Below are 21,589 nucleotides of genomic sequence, written 5' to 3'. Positions count from 1 at the left end.
TTATTAGAGAGGCCATGCTGGACATGTGCCAGAGTGGTAAATTCTGAGCGCTGGGAGCGGTCCATTCTCAATGAGACCTCTGGCCGCCAGGCCAATACTGAGTTATGGCTAACTGAATGACATCTCATTTCTACCACCTGAGACAATGGTGATTACATTTGCCCTTGAAGGGAGACAACAGATACAGATGACATGGCTGAGCGTGACTAAACACAACGGCGTGACCCATTATTGATTAGTTTATGGAGCAGAAAATCATGAACTATATCCTCTGCTTGAATTGGGCATGTTCATTTTCATAATTCATCACATAGATTACCTTAAAACCAACATACAGTATATCTACATAGACACAGAGAGGCTGTGGGCTGTGGCCTCTAAACAATGACTACCATTTTCATGACCTAATTTATGGTATTGATTAGCCTACATGCTCGAACAAGGCTTGCGGATGCTTTCTGTCTGATTGCATTGTCCTTGTTTAACCCATTTTGCCTGAGGTTGCTACATCCCCACCAGCAGTTTCACCACACTAAAGAAGAGCTCTGGGAGATATTCGAGCAACACCTTAAGTCAGGGGAACCACAAGGGGCCTTTTGCTCGTAATACCTCTGAAAACTATTTTGGGTCGGGCGCTTTAATGTGCAGTATTTATAGCTTCTTTTTTACCAAAACAAATACTCAGTGGAAGGGACACAAAATGGTCACAGAGTGGTGGAAAGATATACTCACTATCAGATTTCCATAGCCCCAAAACACTCCCTTAAGAGAAAGAGCTCAGAGGAGAACATTTACTAACTTGATTAGGGACATTAAGCATCACAACATTGGTATATTAAAGGATTTACATGTATGCTAACCTGCATTACTACCTGCAAAACAAATTTGATTCATAAATCATAGAATTAGTTTTCCAGTTTGTATGTTGATTTATTCAAAGATCCAGTGTGTAGGGTTTAGGGGGATATATTGACAATAATTGAATATAATATAATAAGTATGTTTTCTTTAGTGTGTAATCACCTGAAAATAACAACAATTGTGTTTTCATTAACTTTGAATGAGCTATTTATATCTACATAGGGTCTATAGAGGGTCTTCATCCATGGAGTCTGCCATGTTGCACTGCCATGTTTTTACAGTAGCCCAGAATGGACAAACTAAACACTGGCTCTAGATCGGGCACAGTTTCACTCCAAAGTCGTCGAAATCTGGTGCTTGGGCAGCGACTTGCTGCATCAGAAACCCATGAAAAAAGGCATCCTTTAACATCAGCATGATATGGGACCAGTTGCCATTATAACAGTGCCCGGTGGCATCAGCGGGAAACGAGGCGGGGCAAGAGCGAAAGTTAAGGAGGCGAAAGTCCGAATGGGGCGGGCGGGAGTTGTGGTGGATGGGTCACGGACACTGACTTTCACCCAGGAGAGCGTTGTTCATGTCCCGAGGGTTTCTAAAGCCAAACCCTGTTCTTTTTGCTAAACCCAACTATGTACGTTTGCTGTTGAAGGAAAAAAATGTCAATTCACGGTGTTGTACCGATGTAGTGTGTTTATTTTGATAGAGACTGTATGTAAACAGCAAATTTCCTGTGAAAATAGAAGTGTATTTTGAAATAAGACAATGCATGTAACAGGCAGAACTTGACACGGCATCTCAGAACGTCAACACCCAACGCACGTCCATGACCAAAACGTCAATATGTGAAGAGGTTGGAGTGAGAATGTGTTGATTTGTAATGTGAAACCACTTAAGTCTGTATTTTTAATTGGTTTGAATCACTTGGTCCGTTTATTTTGGAGAGGAAGAGACCTCTGGATAATTCAGGTCCCAGTAAAAACCTCCTTAGCAATGAACTCTGAAGGAATTCTAACCCGGAGAAGCTTCAGCTGGTTGCAATCTGCAATCCTCACCACTAGATGCCACTAAACCCCGCTAAATCTTAGACATTGTTCCTTTAAATTCCTTAAATATATAATAAACCCGTTAATATATATTAAAAAAGTAACCAGCAGCCTACATTTCCCACATACGCTACATTAAAAGTGTACAAAAAGTGTTTTTGTGTATTTAAACTTACGTTTTCAGATTTTGAAGCTGCTAAATAAACATGGCTTCAGGCTCTCTTCACAGATGGGTGTGTCTCTAAAGCCTCATTATGCCTCCTGAATCTGATAACACGGATTTTGGCTGGCAGCACTTCAGGAACTAAGGAATCCACCCTGTAGTGTGGATACATGTCCTCGGGAATTTAGCCTGGATATGTATAAATTGACCCTTTAAGTTTGTCTATTTTATTCAGAGACATGTTGTTCAGAGTGGATGGTAAGATAATTAACCAAAATATATTTATAAGAATGTAAACTTGTATAAGTGTTTGGATTTCTTTTTAAAATCGTTTTACATAATTTATTATGGGGGACAGTGTAGGCATTTACCTCTACTCTCCGCCTCTTTAAGTCTGCCCTACATCTGACTCCTTTTGGTCCCTTGCCGTTTGCACAGCAGCCTGTACTCTGCCCCACATTTTATTTGGCAATTCCCACCGCCGCTCGCTCGCACCGTCGCTGCGTAAAAGCCGCCGCGCTGAGCTTGGAAATGTAGTTGTTATTACGCACAGCGAGGTCTCCAAAATGGACTTAAGATCCGAGCTCCTCAAGTCCATCTGGTACGCTTTCACGTCGCTGGACGTCGAGAAGTGTGGGAAAGTGTCCAAGTCGCAGTTAAAGGTAAGCAGGAATGTTTGTGGTCATTTTCAGATCAGGAAGCTGACAGCGAGGGGCGTCCGCTGACTTTAACTGTACTACCCTGTCCTTTATATCACTTTTCTGGCTAAACCAAATTATCTACAGTTGTCTGTATATGTTTTGAAATACTAACTGGTAGGCAACTCTGTGAATCAGCATTGTAATCTAATGAACAGCTCACACACTAACGCCCCACAAGCTCACTAACAAGTTCAAATATTTGAGAAAGTTTCAACACTTCATCCAGCAAACACAGAACCTGCTCAGATTGTAGGTGAGTTTCAGCTTCAAGCTCAAAGTCCAGTTTTTCTCTGTGGCCCAGAAACACAAAGAGTGACATAATACCATCACTGCCAATGATTCATTAAAAGGCATGACAAAGAACAGCGAGTACAGATCATATTTTGCAATTTTCCCAGGTAGTGAGTGTTAGCTCTTTACTGTCGTGTTGGTTTCCATCCAGTTCTTACATGTCTGACTGAGCCAGAGGAATCCAGGGAAATAGCAGAAAGCTGTCCTGACATGCTGAGGACCAACTGTCTGTGGTTGTGGCTCTGTGTGTGGATGTGTGAGGAAATATGGAGTGCACAGAGGAAACCTTGAGACTATGTGTTTACATGCACTAATAGACGACTATATGTGTATGTATTTGCTTCTTCAGGTGCTTTCCCACAACCTGTACACAGTGCTGAACATCCCACACGACCCGGTGGCACTGGAGGAGCACTTCCAGGATGATGATGATGGGCCAGTGTCTAACCATGGCTACATGCCCTACCTCAACAAATATATACTGGATAAGGTACTGTGGCTGATGACATCACATCCTCAGTGGCAGTTATAGAAATACAGAAATGTGAATGAATTTATACATGTTTTATTTCTTTTATTGAGAGAGATTTCACTTTGTGTGTTTATATAAATATATATATGTATATATACAGTGTATATATATATATGTGTGTGTGTGTGTGTGTGTGTGTGTGTGTGTGTGTGTGTGTGTGTGTAGGCTAAATATCATAATGATACAAAATAATTGTTCTCTACCTCTTAAAATCTGCATTATGTACTGTAGATTTCCAAACTTTGGGAAGAATTTTGTAATATTTGTTTGAGAATTGTGCCATTAAAATAGTGTAGCCTATTATCATTATTATTATTTATTCAATTTTTATTTTTATTCTATTTTATTTTTATTTTATTCTTGAAATATAGATACTCCTTACAGGTCTATATGATGTTATTTAGTGGCAGAAGATGCCTGTAAAAAAACAAACAAAAACCACTACATGATCACTGACAAATATCAGTTTTATTTTCAGAAAAGCTTTAAATATTTCATTTTATATCCTGTAGTACTTTGTCCCTGTATTGTATTGTATCTAGGTTATTTTTATTGTTATATAGTGTTTTTGAATTTTTATAAAGTGCACTATAAATAAAATTATTATTGTTATTATTATTGGGAATACTTATATTATTATTATTTTACCTAGACCCTATTTTCCCATGTTTTTGTGTTAAATGGAGAAAGAAAAATGGAGATAATTATTTTTAAATTGGTCCATCACTGCAGCTGCAGCTATGTAATCCCTACGGGGAATTGAGCATCATCAATTTACACTCATTTAAAGTTCTTGTTTTTGCCACTGACTGGCTCACATTGTTATTAGAAGTGTCTGAAATTAAATATTTCTCCTTACCTTTTGCTGGTCTGTTTGTTATTGTGACCAGGTCTCGCTCAAGGAGAAGTCTCGTTCTGAAATTTCGCGAGAGGTGACTTTGTGCAGGAAAGCAACAGTGGAAACACTGGTGAAGGTTGGAGAGACTAGTGCCAGGGAGACAGTGTTGTGTTGGAGTACAGACAGTGTAGCTTAGTGTTATGTAAAAGATTTTCAGTGTCATGGCTGAGTATGTAGCTGATATCCACAATATGGGAAAGTCTGCAAGAATGAAACTTTTCTTTGAGCAAGACTTGGTCACAATAACAAACAGATCTGGTCATTTGATTTCTCTTTAGGGTCCTCTCCATGATGTCATCAGACACTTCTAACAATCTGAGCCCATCAATGGCAGAAACAAACACTTTTAGTGGACGTAAATTGATAGTGCACAATTGCCCGTAGGGATTATACTGCAGCCTGTTTGGCTCTCTCACAATACTGGACCATCTCCATCACACACTTAGACACTAAAATACAGTATATATACTTTATAATGTTGTCTGTCTTTTCAGGTCAAAGACGGGATGTTTGACAAGGAAAAGTTTGACGACCTGTGCTGGATGATGACCATGAAGAAGAACTTCAAGGGGCTACCACAGGGGGCGCCGCTATCGGAAAGAGACTGTTTCAAGCTCTTCTGTTTGTTCAACCTCCTGTCTGAGGACCGCTACCCGCTGGTGATGATACCAGAGGAGGTAAAACATGCCGATGATGGTGTGCAACAGGGATTTGTGGTAGGAGCAAATTGATTTTAGGGATCTGATGGAGACTCAAGTCCAAATGCAAACATTTTGACACAGAACAGTAAAAGAAAAGTGTCATATTTTTATTTAAAATATGCAAAAATTCCTTTCTTAACATTCACAAGGCATCAAAAGATTAATAGAGCAACAGTTTTCACAGAGAAACAAGGCAACAGCCACTTTCACTGTGATCTCCTAATTGCCTCAAAGACATATTAAATTCAATATAAACCCAGCTTGTGTCCCAACAAAGTCAAACCGTCTTACATTTTTTCACAGTAGAAAAAAAGCAAGTGCAAGTAAGTACGTTAATGAGTCTCTTCCTTCCGCCACTTCCTCCGTAATGCTTTTGGTTTCCTGTCGACAGAGACAAAAATAAACTGCTTTTGTGCTATCAGCACAGTAGCTTTGTCACAGATGTACACTGATACAATATGTTATTAAAACCATCAATATTATTTTCTGCAGTCACTGACAGTATTCTAACATGTCTTTAGGTGGAGTATCTCCTCAAGAAAATCTCCACAGCGATGAGCCAGGAGTGGGATGGGAAGCCGTTGGAGGACTTAATATCCCAGGATGCCACAGTGCGGGAAGAGGACATGTCTGTGTGGACCTTCCTGGAGCACATGGGGGCAGGTCGGCTGCTGAGGGTCACCAGCGCTGAGGCCTTCAGTCTGGCTTTGGATGAGGTCTTTCTGGAGATGTATCACAACGTCCTCAAGAGGGTAAGAGAGTGTTTTGTGTTTGTCGTCTCCTCGCATGTCATTTTTGTATTATATTATTTATATTCTGTCCCTTGTGTCCAGGGTTACATGTGGAAAAAGGGACATGTACGCAGGAACTGGACTGAGCGTTGGTTTGTGCTGAAGCCCGCCTCCATGGCTTATTATGTCAGCGAGGACTTAAAAGACAAGAGAGGGGAGATCCATCTGGATAAGGGCTGTGTCGTAGAGGTGGGTGAGGAAATGTGATGTAAACACTGAAGGTATAATTATGTGGTGCGCAGGCGAATGTTCAAACAAACTCATTTACAGCATGTAAATCCCTCATCCTCGTATTTTGATACCATCAAGCTGAACTATCTGGAATGTGCCATTTTCTGAGTGTCCTTTTTCTGTTTCAGCCTATCGCAGACAGGGAGGGGAAGCGCTGTCTGTTCTGTGTGAAGACTCACAATAAAACCTTTGAGATGAGTGCGTCTGACCAGAGACAGAAGGTGGAGTGGATTCAAGGTGTGTTGGTGTGTATAAGTATTAGCAGACAGAGTCAGGAATTAGATTTTCACTGCAGTGATTTATCATGTGCACGGTCACTAGTGGCTTCTTATTAAACAACATTTTAAATGAATAGTTTGACATTTTGAGAGATATACTTATTTGTTTTTTGTCAAGAATTAGAATAGAGGATTGATACTGTTCTCATGTGTGTACAGTTAATAGCTTAGCTTAGCCCAAAGACTTGAACTGGGGAAAAGGCTAGCCTGACTTGGTCCAGTCTTGCCATCACTGTTAGGTTGCCAGGCAACCAGAGGAGACTCCATGGAGTTGCTGGATGTATATTGGAACATTGGAAGCTGTGTACAAGATATACTCAGGGTTCAAGTGGTAAAGTTATGAGAGCGCTGCTGTTGGGCAATACCAATATGGAAGCTACTGTTGGCATCTGGAAGCCACTGTGGCTAACAATTTAGCAAGCTAGCAAAGGGGTCACGTAATGTAGGAAATGCAAAGGCATAATAACAGAGTAAAAAGATGAGGCTGTTATGAATATCAACGTCTTTCTCAGACATATTGTAAAATCATGAAGAAAAACTGTACAAGACTGGAGTTAAAATATATTGTCTTACCATCTACCAAAAATTGAACTTCCATGGCTTCCACCATTCCTGAAGAACGTCAGCAAACACACCACCACCATGGATATATAAAGAGAATTGGAGACTGGGTTGGAGGTGGGGTCCCATTTATTCCTATGGAAGTGGCTCAGTGGTGCATGAAGCCAAAATAGTTTGACTTCCCAGGTATGAAATTACCTGGATCTACCGCATTGTGGGGCCCAAACAGGCTGGAGACTAACGACGGCCAAGTGGCTAATGTTCGCTGGCCGAGCGGGTAACATCTGGTTTAGCCCTCTGCTAACTTGAATGGGGATAAAAATTATTCAATTCTGAGGCTCTACTAGACTTAAGAAATGTTGGCTTTAATGGAACAAATCCTGAAGCAAGCCATTTTGTGGGGATTATGACACTTATAAAAATGTATCAACTGATTTACAAACATCTCTTCCACAATGTAAGTCTATGGGAAAAAGTCTTTTTGGGCCCACATTGGTCTCAAAGCCTGGCGCTGTTCCTGACGTTTGGTCACAACTTGTGAGCTCTGAGCTTTCAGAAAATTTTCACTTATGAGGTCTGGAATAGCACAAAAGGAGGCATTCATCTCATGAACACAGTTAGCATGACCCCATTTGAAAGCAGCAGTAGTCTGACAAATAACACCTGTTAAACTAATGTTTAACTAATTGTTATTTTTACACTTCTGTTTCTGCACAAAACAAGAAATAATGTCTTAATTAGTAAGTTTAGACATGCTACTGTAGGTGGATGTTATTACCATTGGACAGAGCTAGGCTAGCTGCTTCTCTGTTTCCAGTCTTAATGCTAAGCTAAGCTAACCAGCTGCTGTCTGTAGCTTCATAATTACTGTACAGACATTAAAATGGCATCAGTCTTCTCTTCTAGCAAAGCAAGTAAGAGTATTTCCCAAAACGTCAAACTATTCTTTTGCATAAATTTATGTTCATGTCTTATGATGTCATGTTTGGTGTCAAACACTCATTGTTTTTGGTGTTTGCTGCACATCCTAAACATCACTTGTTGATGTTCTTTTTCATATTGGACTTGTTAAAGTTTGAGTGTATGAAGTTTGTCTTTATCTGTTCAATGATGGTAGTTATCACAGCTCTGTCTGTTAACAGCAACATTATCTGTGGTCACCGAGCACATGAATAACATCCTGTTTGTTGAGTTTCTTCCTCTTTTTAATGGTTGTTGATGGATGTCAGTCATGGTGATGGTGGTATGGTGAGGAGGGTTTGACAATTCAATAAGAAAATGTACAAAAGATCAAATTAAAGTAGGGCTACAAGTATATTTATTTTTATTTATTATTATTTCCGAAAAATGGGTCTGTAGATCTTTTTTTGTCCAACTCTTTTTATTGGGGTTTTCAAAGTTAAACAAACAGTGGCAGTGGTATAAAATCATTTGCCTGTAGATCTTTTTAAATTTTCTTACAGTTTCCCAGAGCCCAAGGTGTCATCGTCATGGGATGAGATACAGTTTGTCTTTCTGCCTCCTCTCCAGCTATTCAGACAGCCCTCCGTCTCCAGGGCGAGGGCAAGTCCTCCCTTCATCAAGAACTCAAACTGAGGAGGCGAATGCAGCGGGAACACAGCCACCGGGAGCGCAGCAGGAGCAGCCGCAGCAGCCGGAGCAGCTGCAGCAGCCAATCGGACGACTCCAGTTTCCAGGAGATTGAGAAGATGGAGAAAGAGAAGGACAGACAGGATTTAGAGATAGAAAGTATTATACAGGTGAGAATCAGTGGTGGGATGGTTACTGTAGTCGTAGCTCAGTTTTAACCTTTAACTTTTAACATTTATCTGTGTCTTGCAGCACGCACGCCAGTTAGAGACCAAACGAAGGGAGGCAGAGGAGAAAGAGAGGAGGAGACAGAGGGAGGTGCAGATGGAGTTGGAGAGACAGCTGAAGGAGGCCGAGACGGTAGGTTTTACAGACGAATACATTTATTTACATTTCACTGAAATGGGATTTAGAGTCCTGAAAACAGCACAATAACACTGGCATTATAAAAGTCAGTGAGTTTTAGTGGTGGAGGAGCGGTAATGGCGTTCCTGGAAAAAGTGATTCAGGAATAGGTCACCTCATGTGTGTGTGTGTGTGTGTGTGTGTATATATGTGTGTGTCCTCCTAGTTGAGAGACAGCATGCAGGCAGAGATGCAGGAGAAGGAAAAGGAGGCCGAGCAGCAGAAGAAGAGGATCCAGGAGTTGGAGCTGACGCAGCGGAAACTGGAGGCTGCTCTCAACATGGAGATCCAGGCGCGACTGGAGGAGGAGAGAGCCAGACAGGAGCTGGAGAGGTGATAAACAAACACACCCACTGTACGCCCATTATACTCTGAACCAGATGTTTTCAAAGTCTGACAGTGTGGTCCCTCTCTACCCCTCTGTGCCGAGTTTGCATGTTCTCCACGTGTCAGCGTGGGTTTTCTCAGGGTACTCCGGCTTCCTCCCACAGTCCAAAGACATGCAGGTTAATTGGTGACTCTAAATTGTCCGTAGGTGTGAATGTGAGTGTGAATGGTTGTCTGTCTCTATGTGTCAGCCCTGTGATAGTCTGGTGACCTGTCCAGGGTGTACCCTGCCTCTCACCCAATGTCAGCTGGGATAGACTCCAGCCCCCCTGCGACCCCTAACAGGATAAGCGGTTAGGGAAATTGAATGAATGACTTTTTTTCGCTTTATATCTATAGATTTTCAACGCAGGGCAAATATCTGTAAAGGCCTGGATAAAGGAGAGTTACATCAGCACTGTGTTGAGGGGGCATTATTAATGAATTACTATCCATCCAGCCATTTTCATCAACTTATCCGAGGCAGGGTCGTGGGGGCAGCAACACTTTCCAGCTCCTCCTGGGGGACCACAACGCGTTCCCAGGCCAGATGAGATATGTAATCCCTCCAGCTTGCTCTGGGTCTGTCCCGCAATCTAGCCCTGGATAAGCAGATGGATGGATGTTTGCAATGTACTCATGGACGTACAGACAAATGTTACTGGTTTGCTGTGATACTGAAGAAAACTTAAAAACTTGACAATTTTCAGGCAAGTTCTCTTGTTATAAGGAGCAACTTTTTTCCTATGATTCCTAATTGCATTTATGGACATTTTTGCGACGGGCAAGGATGGATTACTGAACGGACCTACTGGGCAGAGGCCTGGGGGTCCAAAGTCAGTAAAATGTCATCAAATTAACACGTACTAACTGGGAAGAGACTCAAAACGATAACAAAGAGACACAAAACAACCAAAAAGACATAAAATTACTTTAAATAGATGCAAAACTACAACAAGGAGACACACAAAATTACCACAGAGACGCAAAACCACAAAAAGATGTATATCGACCACAAAGACACATAAAACTACAAAAAACGAGGCAAAACCACCACACAGTCTTGGAGAGGTGGTGGGGCCCTCTGCATATCTGTGCCCAGGGGCCCATTGTCTCATAATCTGCCCATGGGGATGAACATCAAAGATAAAACCTTCCCGAGGAAGTAAAAGTCACATTGAAGCTAAAAATATGTGTGTGTCTCACAGTCTAAAAACCATTCCTCTAAACCAAACCAAACTACACAGACATTAGTGGTTACTTGATTATTATTCTTACTCCTCTTTTCCAGGTTGTTGGAGGCAGAAGAAGCAAAGAAGAAGCAGTTCCAGCTCCTCCAGGAGCAGCAGAGGGCCTTGCAGTGCCTCAGCCCCATACTGGAGGCCTCAGACGGCAGCCCAGACGAGGAAACTCCCTCCGCTCTTCACTCTGCCTCTCAGGAGCTCCAGGACCTGCAGGCTTCTCGCCAGAGGAGCCACCAGCGCCTGGAGGTAAGAAAAGCACAGTGTGTTTGGATCGGCTTAGTGTGTATGTTAGCATGTTTAAAAAACACTCATGAGAAATGACTTGTTTGATTTTCTTATTCCAGGAGGTACAGGAGAAGCTGAGATACGCCAGTCAACACGTACGACACTGGAACGTCCAGCTGAACCGACTGATGAAACCCATCGGTCCTGGAGGTGCAGTATGATCTTAATCTGGTCTGTTATGGTCTGATTAAAGGGCAGCACAGCAGCTTTTAATTGAATTAAACCCCAATGTCAGGATGCACCATACTGAAATACCAAGGAGAAAAAATTCTCTATTGCTCCAGAGGTAATAAAAATAATAATAACTTTATTTATACAGTACTTTTTCAATCAGATGTACAACCCCTTTTGGTTGTCTGTGTAGCTTTATCCAGCAGAGTAAACAATAAATTGGAATATTTTAAAGTTAATGGTGTTTTATTTTCTTATTAAGTCTCTGATAAATAGCACCATAATGATGCTATGTACTGTGTAGAATAGATTTATATCATTTTATTTAGATCCTAAAAAAAGGTAAAGCTTTTTCCGTAGTAAAATAATAATACTTAGTTAAGTATGAACTTACATTTGTTTATTTTTACTAACTGTACAGATAATGGAACAAAAAAATCATAGAGAGCGGATATAAATTTAAGGATGCAGTAATAATAGAAAATATTTTCTAATGTTCATCTGGATTCAGATGTGAATCAAAATGCAGAAGATCAAACTTTATTGTCAATGTTTTGTTTTTTGTTTTTTTGTAGAACGTATGGAACATCGCCTGTCATCAAATCGCAACTGTCCCAAAAAGGAAGGAGCGTTGGCCAGTAACGAGTTCATCTCTAAATACAAGATAAGATCTGAACAGAACAGCCAGATTCCTGAAGACGGCAAGACACTGGAGGAGCAGCTGGAAGCCGCCAACCTGTCGGATGGATCAGACGAATCGCAGGGAAAACCCAACGGACAAATGTGATCAGTGAATGATAAAAATTCTGTTTGTTTAAGACCAAGACTTGAGAGCACAAGGAAAGAAAATATTTACATTACACAAAAGAATCTGTGCAGAAAAGTGTCGTATTATATTTATATTTTGAAATGCACACTAAGATGGAGAGCGAGGATGACAAACACAATGTGATGCAGGATTTAATGAAAACACATTTGACTAAGATCAAGTGAGATTTACAGTTTTGTACAATAAAGTTTATTGGTGAATAATAAAACATCAATTTCTGGTATTCTTTATTGTTTACTGGGAAACAGATCTGAATTACTGCAATCTCTCACCTACAAAACTATTATTGTAGACTTCCTTAACGCTGATTTGAATTTTAAAATTCAGTCACTCTTCTTCTGCATGTTGTAACCTGATAACTGAACTCACAAGAAGCTATGTATGAAAGTAATAAACATTTTCATAAATGTAGGTTAATGTAACATTTAACGAGACTCTATGTACTGTATCTTTATGTATTATTTTAATAATAATACAACATATGAAGCGGTGGAGCCAGACCAATCAGCAGACTAATATTATCAGCTGATAATAGCTCATCACAGATATTTCTGTACTGGTGTATATTTCCGATATTAATATATTGTTGCGATAATTAAGAAACAGCATTAAACAATATTATTACGATTGAACAGTAAAATACTGCACTCAGTATCCTGTCACAGCTTTTTAATAAGCTTATTTATGGGATCCTTAAAAAAATATTTGTTTTGGTATTTTTTTAGGAATATATACAGAAATAAATAATTTTCATCAAATATCAAAAATAAATAATGAATAAATAGTATTATTATCATTAATAATAATAATAAATCAATTTGTTTTATTCATTTTCAAATAATAAAATGTATAGTAATTATCATTACTATATTATATTATATATCTATTATTTTTATATTTTGATTTAATTTAATTTAATTTAATTTAATTTAATTTAATTTTGTCAGTAAAATTATTACATATTCTTACCTGAGAGTGGCGCTGCGGCAGAACACAAAACCGGAAATGACCCGGAAGGAAAATAAATCCACCCCTGGTGACCTCTATCAATATGGCGGCTCTCATTACTGGCTCATGCTGACCGTTAGGAACAAACTTGACTTTTTTGTTCATTAATTACAGGTTTTCCGGGCAGATTATGGGTTTGTTTTAACCCTTTGAGACATCATTAAAGCCGCAATGTTGGCATCATTAATTGTGAGGAGGACAGCAGTCTCCAGAGGGAGGGTCAGGTCTCTGGTCTCTCTCAGCAAGACTCTCTCCACCAACCAGCCCGGCTCCCCGGATGGAACTCCCCACCCTCCGCCCGACACCCCCGCTCCTCTCTCGGACAGCGAGCCGGTGGAGCAGCGGAGACCCAGGAAAGACCCCCGGGACTGCTCCGTGCTCCTCTTCCCCGGCCAGGGCAGCCAGTTTGTAGGCATGGGTAGAGGACTGTTGAGGTACCCTAACGTTAAGGACATGTTCAGGGTGGCTCACAAGATCCTCGGGTACGACCTGCTGTCTCTGTGCCTGGAGGGACCCAAGGGGGAGCTGATGAAGACGGTTCACTGTCAGCCGGCGGTGTTTGTCACCTCCCTGGCTGCTGTGGAGAGGCTCAACCACGAAAACCCCAAGGTGACTGATCTTTACTGCAGTATAAGTAAAAACAATCTCTCATTTCTTTAGTTTGTGAACAACAACAGTAACTCAGAGTGAGATTCAGATTCTGTATACAATATTAATAGTTCAGCACACCCCTAGATGGAGTAGAGCTATAAAGTGGCAGAGAGGAGGAGTTTAGGAGGACAGAGACGGTTACAGGAACCACCTCAGGAACATTTTCTTATATGACTCTTCACACTTCTGTCCACAGGCCATTGAGACGTGTGTCGCTGCTGCTGGTTTCAGCGTTGGAGAATTCGCTGCCCTGGTTTTTTCTGGTGCTATGAGCTATGCAGAAGGTAAACCTGACAAAGATGTTCAGTTAAAAGCACTGTGTGTGGTGATGTTAGTTCACATGTCCTAAGGTATTAACCCCCTTCTCTGTGTCCTCTAGCTCTGTATGCGGTGAAGGTTCGTGCAGAGGCCATGCAGAAGGCATCAGAGCTGGTTCCCAGTGGGATGCTGTCGGTCATGGGTAGACCACAGGCTCAGTACAAATTCGCCTGTGTGCAGGCTAAAGAGCACTGCAGCAGCCTGGGGATTAAGGCGCCGGTCTGCTCTGTGGCCAACTATCTGTTCCCTGATGGCAGGGTCATCGCAGGGCACCAACAGGTATGAAACAGATATGACCACATAGTCTGATATTTACCATGTGGAAAAATTGATTAAATTTTATCAAAATTACAGTGATACAGTCTTGTCTCAGACTCCTATTGCGATAATCCGTTTAATAATACCTGTTGTCGTGTTCCCAGGCTCTGGACTTCCTCCAGCAAAACTCACGACGTCTCCAGTTTGTGAGGAGCAAACCTCTCCCAGTCAGCGGGGCTTTCCACACTGAGCTGATGGAGTCGGCCACTGAACCTCTCAGGGAGGTGCTCAGACAGGTGGAGGTCAGTCAAAACTGTTTGTTTAAAGCCACAGTAGCTCTTTGTGGTGTTTTCTTTACATGGCGCTCCTCCCATGCCCAACCCTGCCCACACAGCACTCACACATGTGCAAAGGAAATATTCACATAGTCCATTTCTTGCTCTAATGGCATCTCATACACTGACATTGAAACTTAAATGCTTGAAAGCATTTTGCAATACACCAGCAATACACCATATGATGATTTCCATGTTTATCGCTTATTTTTTTCAATTTATATGTTTGGAAATGTAATTTAATAGAGCTGCAATGATTAAATAATAAGTTGTGGAATGAAAAATTAATCGCCAACTTTTTTTAGCCAACTAAACAGTTTAAGTCAGGGAAAAAAAATCAAAATTCTCTGATTCCAGCTTTTTAAATATGAATATTTTCTGGTGTCTTTACTCCTCTAGAAGAGTAAACTGAATCTATCTGAATATGTCTTTGGGTTGTGGAAAAAAAATAAGACATTTGGAGGCATCAACTTGGGCTTTGGAAAACAAATTTTTGGGCATTTTGTATACCAAAAAACTAATCAATCAATCCAGAAAGTAATTGAAAAGTGAAAAATAATCTGTAATATAATCATTTTGTTAAAGTAAAGGTTTCCAGTAACATTTTCACTAAATGTCATGTCTATAATGCAGTATGAGCATGTCCATAAGAAATATGCAATGCCTTGTTACCTGGTTATTATGTTGCCTTGTTTTTATATGGCAAAACAATATTAGAAAATGTACTGTAATTTAACTAATTTAACTAACACAATGACTGTTTGCATAGACATCGACATGGTAGTGACGAAAATAAAGGAAACACGAGCATAAAATGTGTTAAGATGACCCCCTTGCAGGAGATTAAACAAGCGCTTGTGTTTATTTGAACTTGGGCGTGCAATTAACACTGGACCCAAAGTTTTTCATTGTAGGTTTACATCCTGACAAACATCTTACATCCAAGAAAGATATTGCTATCTTAAATCTCTGTCTACTGCTTGCAAAAAGAGTTACCTTACTCTTTGAAAAAGACCGGTAAAGATTTATGCATGACTCTACCTCTGGAAAAGATCACAGACATCATCAAAGGGAAACAGTCACTCTGTGAAATCATTTTGGGTCATTTTCTACAATATATGGAGAATATTGATTTAAGTATTGTGATGAATGTGGTGGGCGAGATGTGAATATAGTGGTCCTCTGCAGTTGCCTGAAGCATTTGAACTGCTTTTAATATTTAATACTTCCTAAACCTGTCTTTTTTTATTTTATTTTATTACATATAATTCATTTTTTAAAATTATTGTTGTTTGCATTTTGTAATCTTTAAAATGTGTGACATGTAAGGGAAGACTTCATTTTGTTGCTGGACAATAATCTCTGTGCTTTCGATATTCTTTTGGATGAGAACATAGTTGCGTTCCTGTTCTTATAAAGTATTTGTAAATGAATAAAGATATTGCTGGGGGGAATAACGAGCCCCTTGAACTGCCATGTCAGTGTGTGTTGACACCAGAGGTTCCCACAGAAAAAGGTCGGAAAACACAATTATTTGATTAATTGATCAATCGACAAAAGAATCATCAGTAAATAACCACTATTTTGATAATCGACAAATCATTTTAGTCACTTTTAATACAAAAATTTGTTGCGGGAGGATCTGATGCTTTTCTTTGTCATTGACAGTAAACTAAAAAAATCTGTTTCCCCCTAATTTTATAGAGAAATTATTAATTTATCAATTGAAGAAACAATTGGCAGACTAAATGATAATGAAAACAATCGCACCTTCCAGCCCTGAAACAAACCAACATCATCAACCAACTGTTTTGCACAAAAAAGCCCCTTTAATATCAGTTAATTTCCTCCACATCTCACTTAATAATTTATAACCTCAACCGTTCAGCCCTTGGAAAAGTTGCAAACGTTGACCATTTGAGCACTTGTCATCTAACACCTAGCATTCTCTCACGTTCAGGTCCGGCGTCCCGAGATCAACGTGTACTCCAATGTGGACGGCAAGCGCTACATGAACGTGAGCCACGTGCGCAGGCAGCTGGTGAAGCAGCTGGTGTCACCGGTGAAGTGGGAGCAAACTCTGCACGAGATCTACGAGAGGACTCAGGGAACCAAGTTCCCGCACACCTATGAGGTCGGCCCGGGAAAGCAGCTCGGTGCCATGCTTCAAAAGTGTAACAGGAAGGCGTTCACAATGTACACACATGTGGATGTCACCACTGATGAGGAGGAGGACTGATAACACGGACATGTGGAGGTCGAAAAATGGGCCTCAGTGTGGACATACATGACCAGCAAGCCCTGTTAAACCTGTGAGCTCCTGTGGTTGCTTCTTATGGTCTTGTTTGTGTATTATAATTATTATTAAGTAATTAAAAAAAATGTTTTTTAATGAATGAGACAACAAACCTTTGTCATTCTTGCAAATCTTGTTTATTAGCATCACATGAAAAAGCATGTTTAAATCTGAAACAGAAAGTCCAGCTCCCTTCATCTTACATTAAGCCAGGCTACATATCATTTGTAAAAAAATTTAGCCTCTTACACCAGTAAGAAACTAATCAGGGTACAAAAAGACTGCAGGCCAGCAACAGTCCATACACGGGTAACATCCTCGTTGACATTAATACAAGTGTGAACCAACATGTCACTGCTACAATACGCTGGCCAACCCCCTGGGCAACACTGTAAAACCCATTTAAACAATTTCCACATGCCCTGAAAAATTTTACAGCATTTTTTTTAAACCTGTTTCATATAGTATGGAGTCCCTAAGGTCTTGAAAAGTGATATTTTTATCTTAATTAATTCATTAATTTTAAAAAAGCGTACAGGTGTAATGTACACCATCCAATTTCCCATCCCAACAAAGGCTCATTCCTCCACTCATCCAGATCATCAGCACTTCTCCGTCTTCTCATCCCATCTGCATCTCATCTCATCTTCACCACCTCTCCCACCACCAGTGTCTATTCTGTTCGACTTCAAAATTCATCACCCTCCTTAAATCATACCATCTCGATTGAGTCTAACTGCCTAAGACTTTTCATTTTTCATACTTATGTGCACATGTTCATAAATATTCTTAAAAACAACTCTCTCCTGATTGAAATAACTTGTGAGCACAAGATAAAAAATACCACCTTTTAAGACTTGAGGGGCTCCGTCAGTATCAAATTCAATACATCATTAAAGTGATATAAAAAGAGAATTCAAAGTAAACAGCAGAAACAAATCAGTTAGCAATATTTTTCATCATTTGCCAAAAAAAAAAATCAAATATATAACGGCCTTAAAGACCTGCTTATGGCCCCTTTAGGCTCTCCATTCCATCCACAGTGCACCGAAAATGGTCACTGTGGCCACCAGCGCCACAGTCACCAGTGCTCCTCTGGTCCAGCCAGTGCAGGTTACTGGTTTCAGATTGGACACCTGTGAAATGAAAGTCAAATTGGAGTTATGTTTATATCTTATTTTTAAATGTGCTCTAAAGCAGGGGGGGTCAAACTTCCGACTTGATCTCAGATAGGCTGGGCCAGTAAAACCATCACAAAATAACCTATAAATAACAACAGCTCTAATTTCTTCCCTTTGTTTTTTTGTAAACAAGTTCAAGTGCTGTAAAGTTTAGATGATTCAAAACTCCCAAAACACACATTAAACATGGCTTAATAGAGACAATTTCAAACACAAGCTAACAACACAAGCCTATGGCATTTTCCATTGTATAAATTAGCCTAGCAGCTAGCGAACATTTCCTGTACTCATATGAAGCCAGGGACAACAGCGACATTTAACAAAGGTAACAGTACAAAATTCGGCTCTATTACAACTCATAAGGTTCACCGACAAAACAACTGTCTTATACTGAACACGTTTTCCAAATAAATATAACATGCTAACAATATTAGCATAAGCCTGCGGCATTTTACACTGTATAAATTAGCCTAGCAGCTAGCGAACGCTTCCTCTGCTCATATGAAGCCAGGATAAATCACACACAAGACCGGAGTGCTATATTTTTATGGAGGCTTTATTGTCTTCACAATTTATTGTTTATTATCTGTGAAATTTAAGTAAATAAAAGCTTTGTTTCCACTGCGAGAAATGTTTTCAGCTTACAAAAATAGACACAAGGTCTGCGTAGCTGCCATGTTTAGTTACATATCTGGGGAGGTGGATGTCAGCCTATGGCGTCGATTCAACATAGAAGCATAAATTCCGCCTTAGCCTAGTCATCTGGTGGGCAAGTTCTGGGCCGCGGGCTGTATGTTTCACACCTCTGCTCTAAAGGTTTTTTTTGCATGTGTATCATTTATGTTTATTACTGCGCAGTAATAGCGAAAGGTCACTTGAGAGTCAGATATCAAGTCACAGAGAATGAGTGTTACCCAGGCGGCCCAGGCGTCAGCTCTGAGGATCCCCTTCCCAGGTGCAGTGCTCGCTATCCAGGCCTTCACCGCAGCAGACAGGCCCTGGAGGCCCCACAACTGACTGCGTACGTCCCTGGAAGAGAACACCACCAGGGTACAGCGTCTTAGCCAGTCACATTAAAGCTATAAAGATATTTGAGTTTTTTTCTGATTTTATACCGATATATGGTCCTGGTGAGTGCCTGAGCGGGTCTCAGCATGTGAAGAGGAGTTGGTAACCAGTTTGGCTGTCTGCTCGCCCACTCCCCGTTCAGCTGGTCTCCAATTACAGCCAACTGGCGCCCAAAGGCCCGTGCAGCCCTGTCATTGATCCTAAAGGAGAAACCAGACATAAAGATTTGTCGTCTTTTAGTACAACTGGTCCCACATCGTCTGCTGCCTGAAGCACAGTCTGTCTGAGCTGTATGTTGTTATGACTGCTGTGTGGGGAAGGGCCCGTACGGTACCTGAGGTTCATGTCAAACAGGGTGTCAGTGTCCACCTCACCAGGTCCAGCCTGGAGGGACACAACACGACTCGGCTGCCTTGTTTGTTCCACCATGTTGTTTTCTGAGAGGAGAAACCAGTATTATTCAAATCAGTCATATCAGCACACGTCTTCATCGGCCATGCACGATAGATAAAGGCCCCATGGTTTGAAAGTGTTGATCTCTGCTCGACTCCCAACGTTCATAAACAGGCTGTGTAAATACTGGGTCACGTGACCAGGATAGGTGGCGGCTGTGTTACCGGGGGGAAAATCCAGGTTGATAAAACAGGCTCTCCCAGGTTTGAAGAGATGACATCACCTGTTGGATTAAGTCCAACAGTTGTAGCTCACTTACTACTGTTTACTTCAACCAAACTAAGTTTAAGATTAAGTTTAAGTTCCCCCCTGTGTGAACTAGTTAATACAAGACACTGTGCATTTTAATCTCCCTTTATTACAGGATTTATGACTTGTTATTTGCCCCAACGATCAGGTGTGTTCCCTCCTACGTGCACCTGTCCTCAGACCAGTTCCTGCTGTACCTGCACTCATGTGCCTTGATGCAAATGCACCATTTCCATAACTCAAATCAACCAAACTGCCCTTTTTATCTCAACAAGAAGAAATATAACATTATAGACTCCAAATATTCAACTTTTAGATATTTGTTAAAGTGCAGAAAGATGTTTAATTATATAGATTTAGCTTTACAGTGTTTATGCCAATTTGATGACATGAATACCATTAAAATACAGCCTTAAATGTGTGAGCCGTAACAATATAATCACAGTTTAGGCTCTAGAATAATCCCCAGAGGACAGTTTTTGAGTATTTATCATGTGATAGCCTATAGTCCTTTGCCATATTGTCATAACAAAGAGGTGAAGTCATCCTTCTCACCCAAAGCAAACAAAGGTCGTTTTGAAGATCACACATTCTGGATTACACATTAAACCCGCAGATGTGAATCCATTTTAAAATGACTAACTACATTTACAATTACTAGTGTTATTGTGTCATGCTGGGATGGCATCATGTTTAATTTTAAGGATACAAATGCAAGTGCGGAGAGTACAACAGGTGCATGCACAATTAAACAAACGAAAGTAAACGTACCTTGTGTGTAGATTAAAGTGGACGCCGCCCTGTAATACATAAGACATTGTATCTGAAACGTTTTGGAAGTGATAAAATAAATTAATATTTGTCAAGTGTTTTCCTGTACTTACAGCAGCGTCCTTTAATCTCGTCGCTCTCAGGTAACTGCCACAAATATGACTGGCCACGCCTTTACCTGCTGCTACCTACAGGGACCAGCAGGGGGCGACAGCGTCACCGTCACACACAGGATACAGTTTGGTTTTAAGTAATGTTAATTATGTTAGATGATGACTGTATGAAACATCTCTGTGCGCAAGGGAAATATATTCATACATTTAATATACTATATTTTACAACATTTTATTGTTTATGCATTATATATATGTGTGTATTATATTGTATATATTATACTATAAACACATTAGTCATATAGACATACGTATACTGTGCAACACATTATATTAGTCTGTATGATATGATACATATGATACAGATAATGACATAGTACACAGTACAATGATAGATATAAATGACAATTGCACAGTATAACTATGACTAATGTCTAATGTGTATACAATATAATATTTATATGTTATATAAATTGTATGCATTATGTATAATCAGAATCATACATAGATGCTTGCTGATGTCACACTTGACACAAAAATTCCTCACAATGCCAGCACAATGCCAGACAATATGAGCAGTGAAAAGATGGAGTGCGAGGATTAGTGATTGTCCAAGCCACGATTTAGTATTAAACAAAGAGCATACAAGAATACATCAGGAAGATGCCCCTCAGGATGACCTGCTCAGAGAGCGCCTCAGGCAGCAGAAGACAGAGGATGATGAGGAGAAAGAGGAAATATTATGGAAGACCAAACCCCTCCATGGAATACACCATTGGCAGATACAGGAAAAGGCTGACATCAAGAAATCCTACCAGTGGCTTGAAAAGGCTGGCCTGAAGGACAGCATGAAGACCTTGATCATAGCAGCACAAGAACGGGCCCTCAACACCAGATCCATGGAGGCAGGAGTCTACCATGGGAGCCAGGACCCCCAGTGCAGGCTG

The 21,589-nt window shown here is 40.5% G+C and overlaps 3 protein-coding genes across 3 annotated transcripts; 2 read left to right on the top strand and 1 right to left on the bottom strand.

Moving 5' to 3' along the window:
* The first annotated feature begins 2,214 nt into the window (after positions 1-2,214).
* Positions 2,215-12,164, top strand: def6c (DEF6 guanine nucleotide exchange factor c). Its single transcript, XM_050035706.1, has 12 exons — positions 2,215-2,729; positions 3,409-3,549; positions 4,984-5,166; positions 5,712-5,942; positions 6,024-6,170; positions 6,341-6,449; positions 8,582-8,811; positions 8,894-9,001; positions 9,213-9,379; positions 10,704-10,902; positions 11,001-11,091; positions 11,688-12,164. The coding sequence occupies exons 1-12, from the start codon at positions 2,634-2,636 to the stop codon at positions 11,897-11,899; spliced, it is 1,914 nt and encodes a 637-aa protein (XP_049891663.1). The 5' UTR covers positions 2,215-2,633; the 3' UTR covers positions 11,900-12,164.
* A 790-nt stretch (positions 12,165-12,954) lies between these two features.
* On the top strand, positions 12,955-16,896 carry mcat (malonyl CoA:ACP acyltransferase (mitochondrial)). The gene is made up of 5 exons (XM_050035722.1): positions 12,955-13,558; positions 13,797-13,884; positions 13,980-14,197; positions 14,341-14,478; positions 16,472-16,896. The coding sequence occupies exons 1-5, from the start codon at positions 13,121-13,123 to the stop codon at positions 16,748-16,750; spliced, it is 1,161 nt and encodes a 386-aa protein (XP_049891679.1). The 5' UTR covers positions 12,955-13,120; the 3' UTR covers positions 16,751-16,896.
* A 32-nt stretch (positions 16,897-16,928) lies between these two features.
* On the bottom strand, positions 16,929-20,707 carry bik (BCL2 interacting killer). The gene is made up of 6 exons (XM_050035742.1): positions 20,643-20,707; positions 20,530-20,558; positions 19,391-19,493; positions 19,104-19,256; positions 18,903-19,017; positions 16,929-17,943 (listed from the first exon to the last, which is right to left on the bottom strand). Exons 3-6 carry the CDS (start codon positions 19,483-19,485, stop codon positions 17,827-17,829), a joined length of 480 nt encoding a protein of 159 aa, XP_049891699.1. The 5' UTR covers positions 19,486-19,493; positions 20,530-20,558; positions 20,643-20,707; the 3' UTR covers positions 16,929-17,826.
* Positions 20,708-21,589: the final 882 nt, after the last annotated feature.

The sequence above is a fragment of the Epinephelus moara genome, chromosome 23, assembly GCF_006386435.1.
Source record: "Epinephelus moara isolate mb chromosome 23, YSFRI_EMoa_1.0, whole genome shotgun sequence".
Taxonomy (NCBI): domain Eukaryota; kingdom Metazoa; phylum Chordata; class Actinopteri; order Perciformes; family Serranidae; genus Epinephelus; species Epinephelus moara.
Note: the sequence above shows the minus strand (reverse complement) of the source record. Positions and strands in the feature narration are given on the sequence as shown.

Coding starts and splice junctions, on each gene's coding strand:
- mcat (XM_050035722.1), top strand. CDS start 13,121: ATGTTGGCATCATTAATTGTGAGGAGGACAGCAGTCTCCAGAGGGAGG. Junction 13,559..13,796: donor TCAACCACGAAAACCCCAAG/GTGACTGATCTT, acceptor TTCTGTCCACAG/GCCATTGAGACGTGTGTCGC. Junction 14,198..14,340: donor TCATCGCAGGGCACCAACAG/GTATGAAACAGA, acceptor TCGTGTTCCCAG/GCTCTGGACTTCCTCCAGCA.
- def6c (XM_050035706.1), top strand. CDS start 2,634: ATGGACTTAAGATCCGAGCTCCTCAAGTCCATCTGGTACGCTTTCACG. Junction 6,171..6,340: donor ATAAGGGCTGTGTCGTAGAG/GTGGGTGAGGAA, acceptor TTTCTGTTTCAG/CCTATCGCAGACAGGGAGGG. Junction 9,380..10,703: donor GCCAGACAGGAGCTGGAGAG/GTGATAAACAAA, acceptor CCTCTTTTCCAG/GTTGTTGGAGGCAGAAGAAG.
- bik (XM_050035742.1), bottom strand. CDS start 19,485: ATGGTGGAACAAACAAGGCAGCCGAGTCGTGTTGTGTCCCTCCAGGCT. Junction 19,018..19,103: donor CTCACCAGGACCATATATCG/GTATAAAATCAG, acceptor GTTCTCTTCCAG/GGACGTACGCAGTCAGTTGT. Junction 17,944..18,902: donor CTGACGCCTGGGCCGCCTGG/GTAACACTCATT, acceptor TTCATTTCACAG/GTGTCCAATCTGAAACCAGT.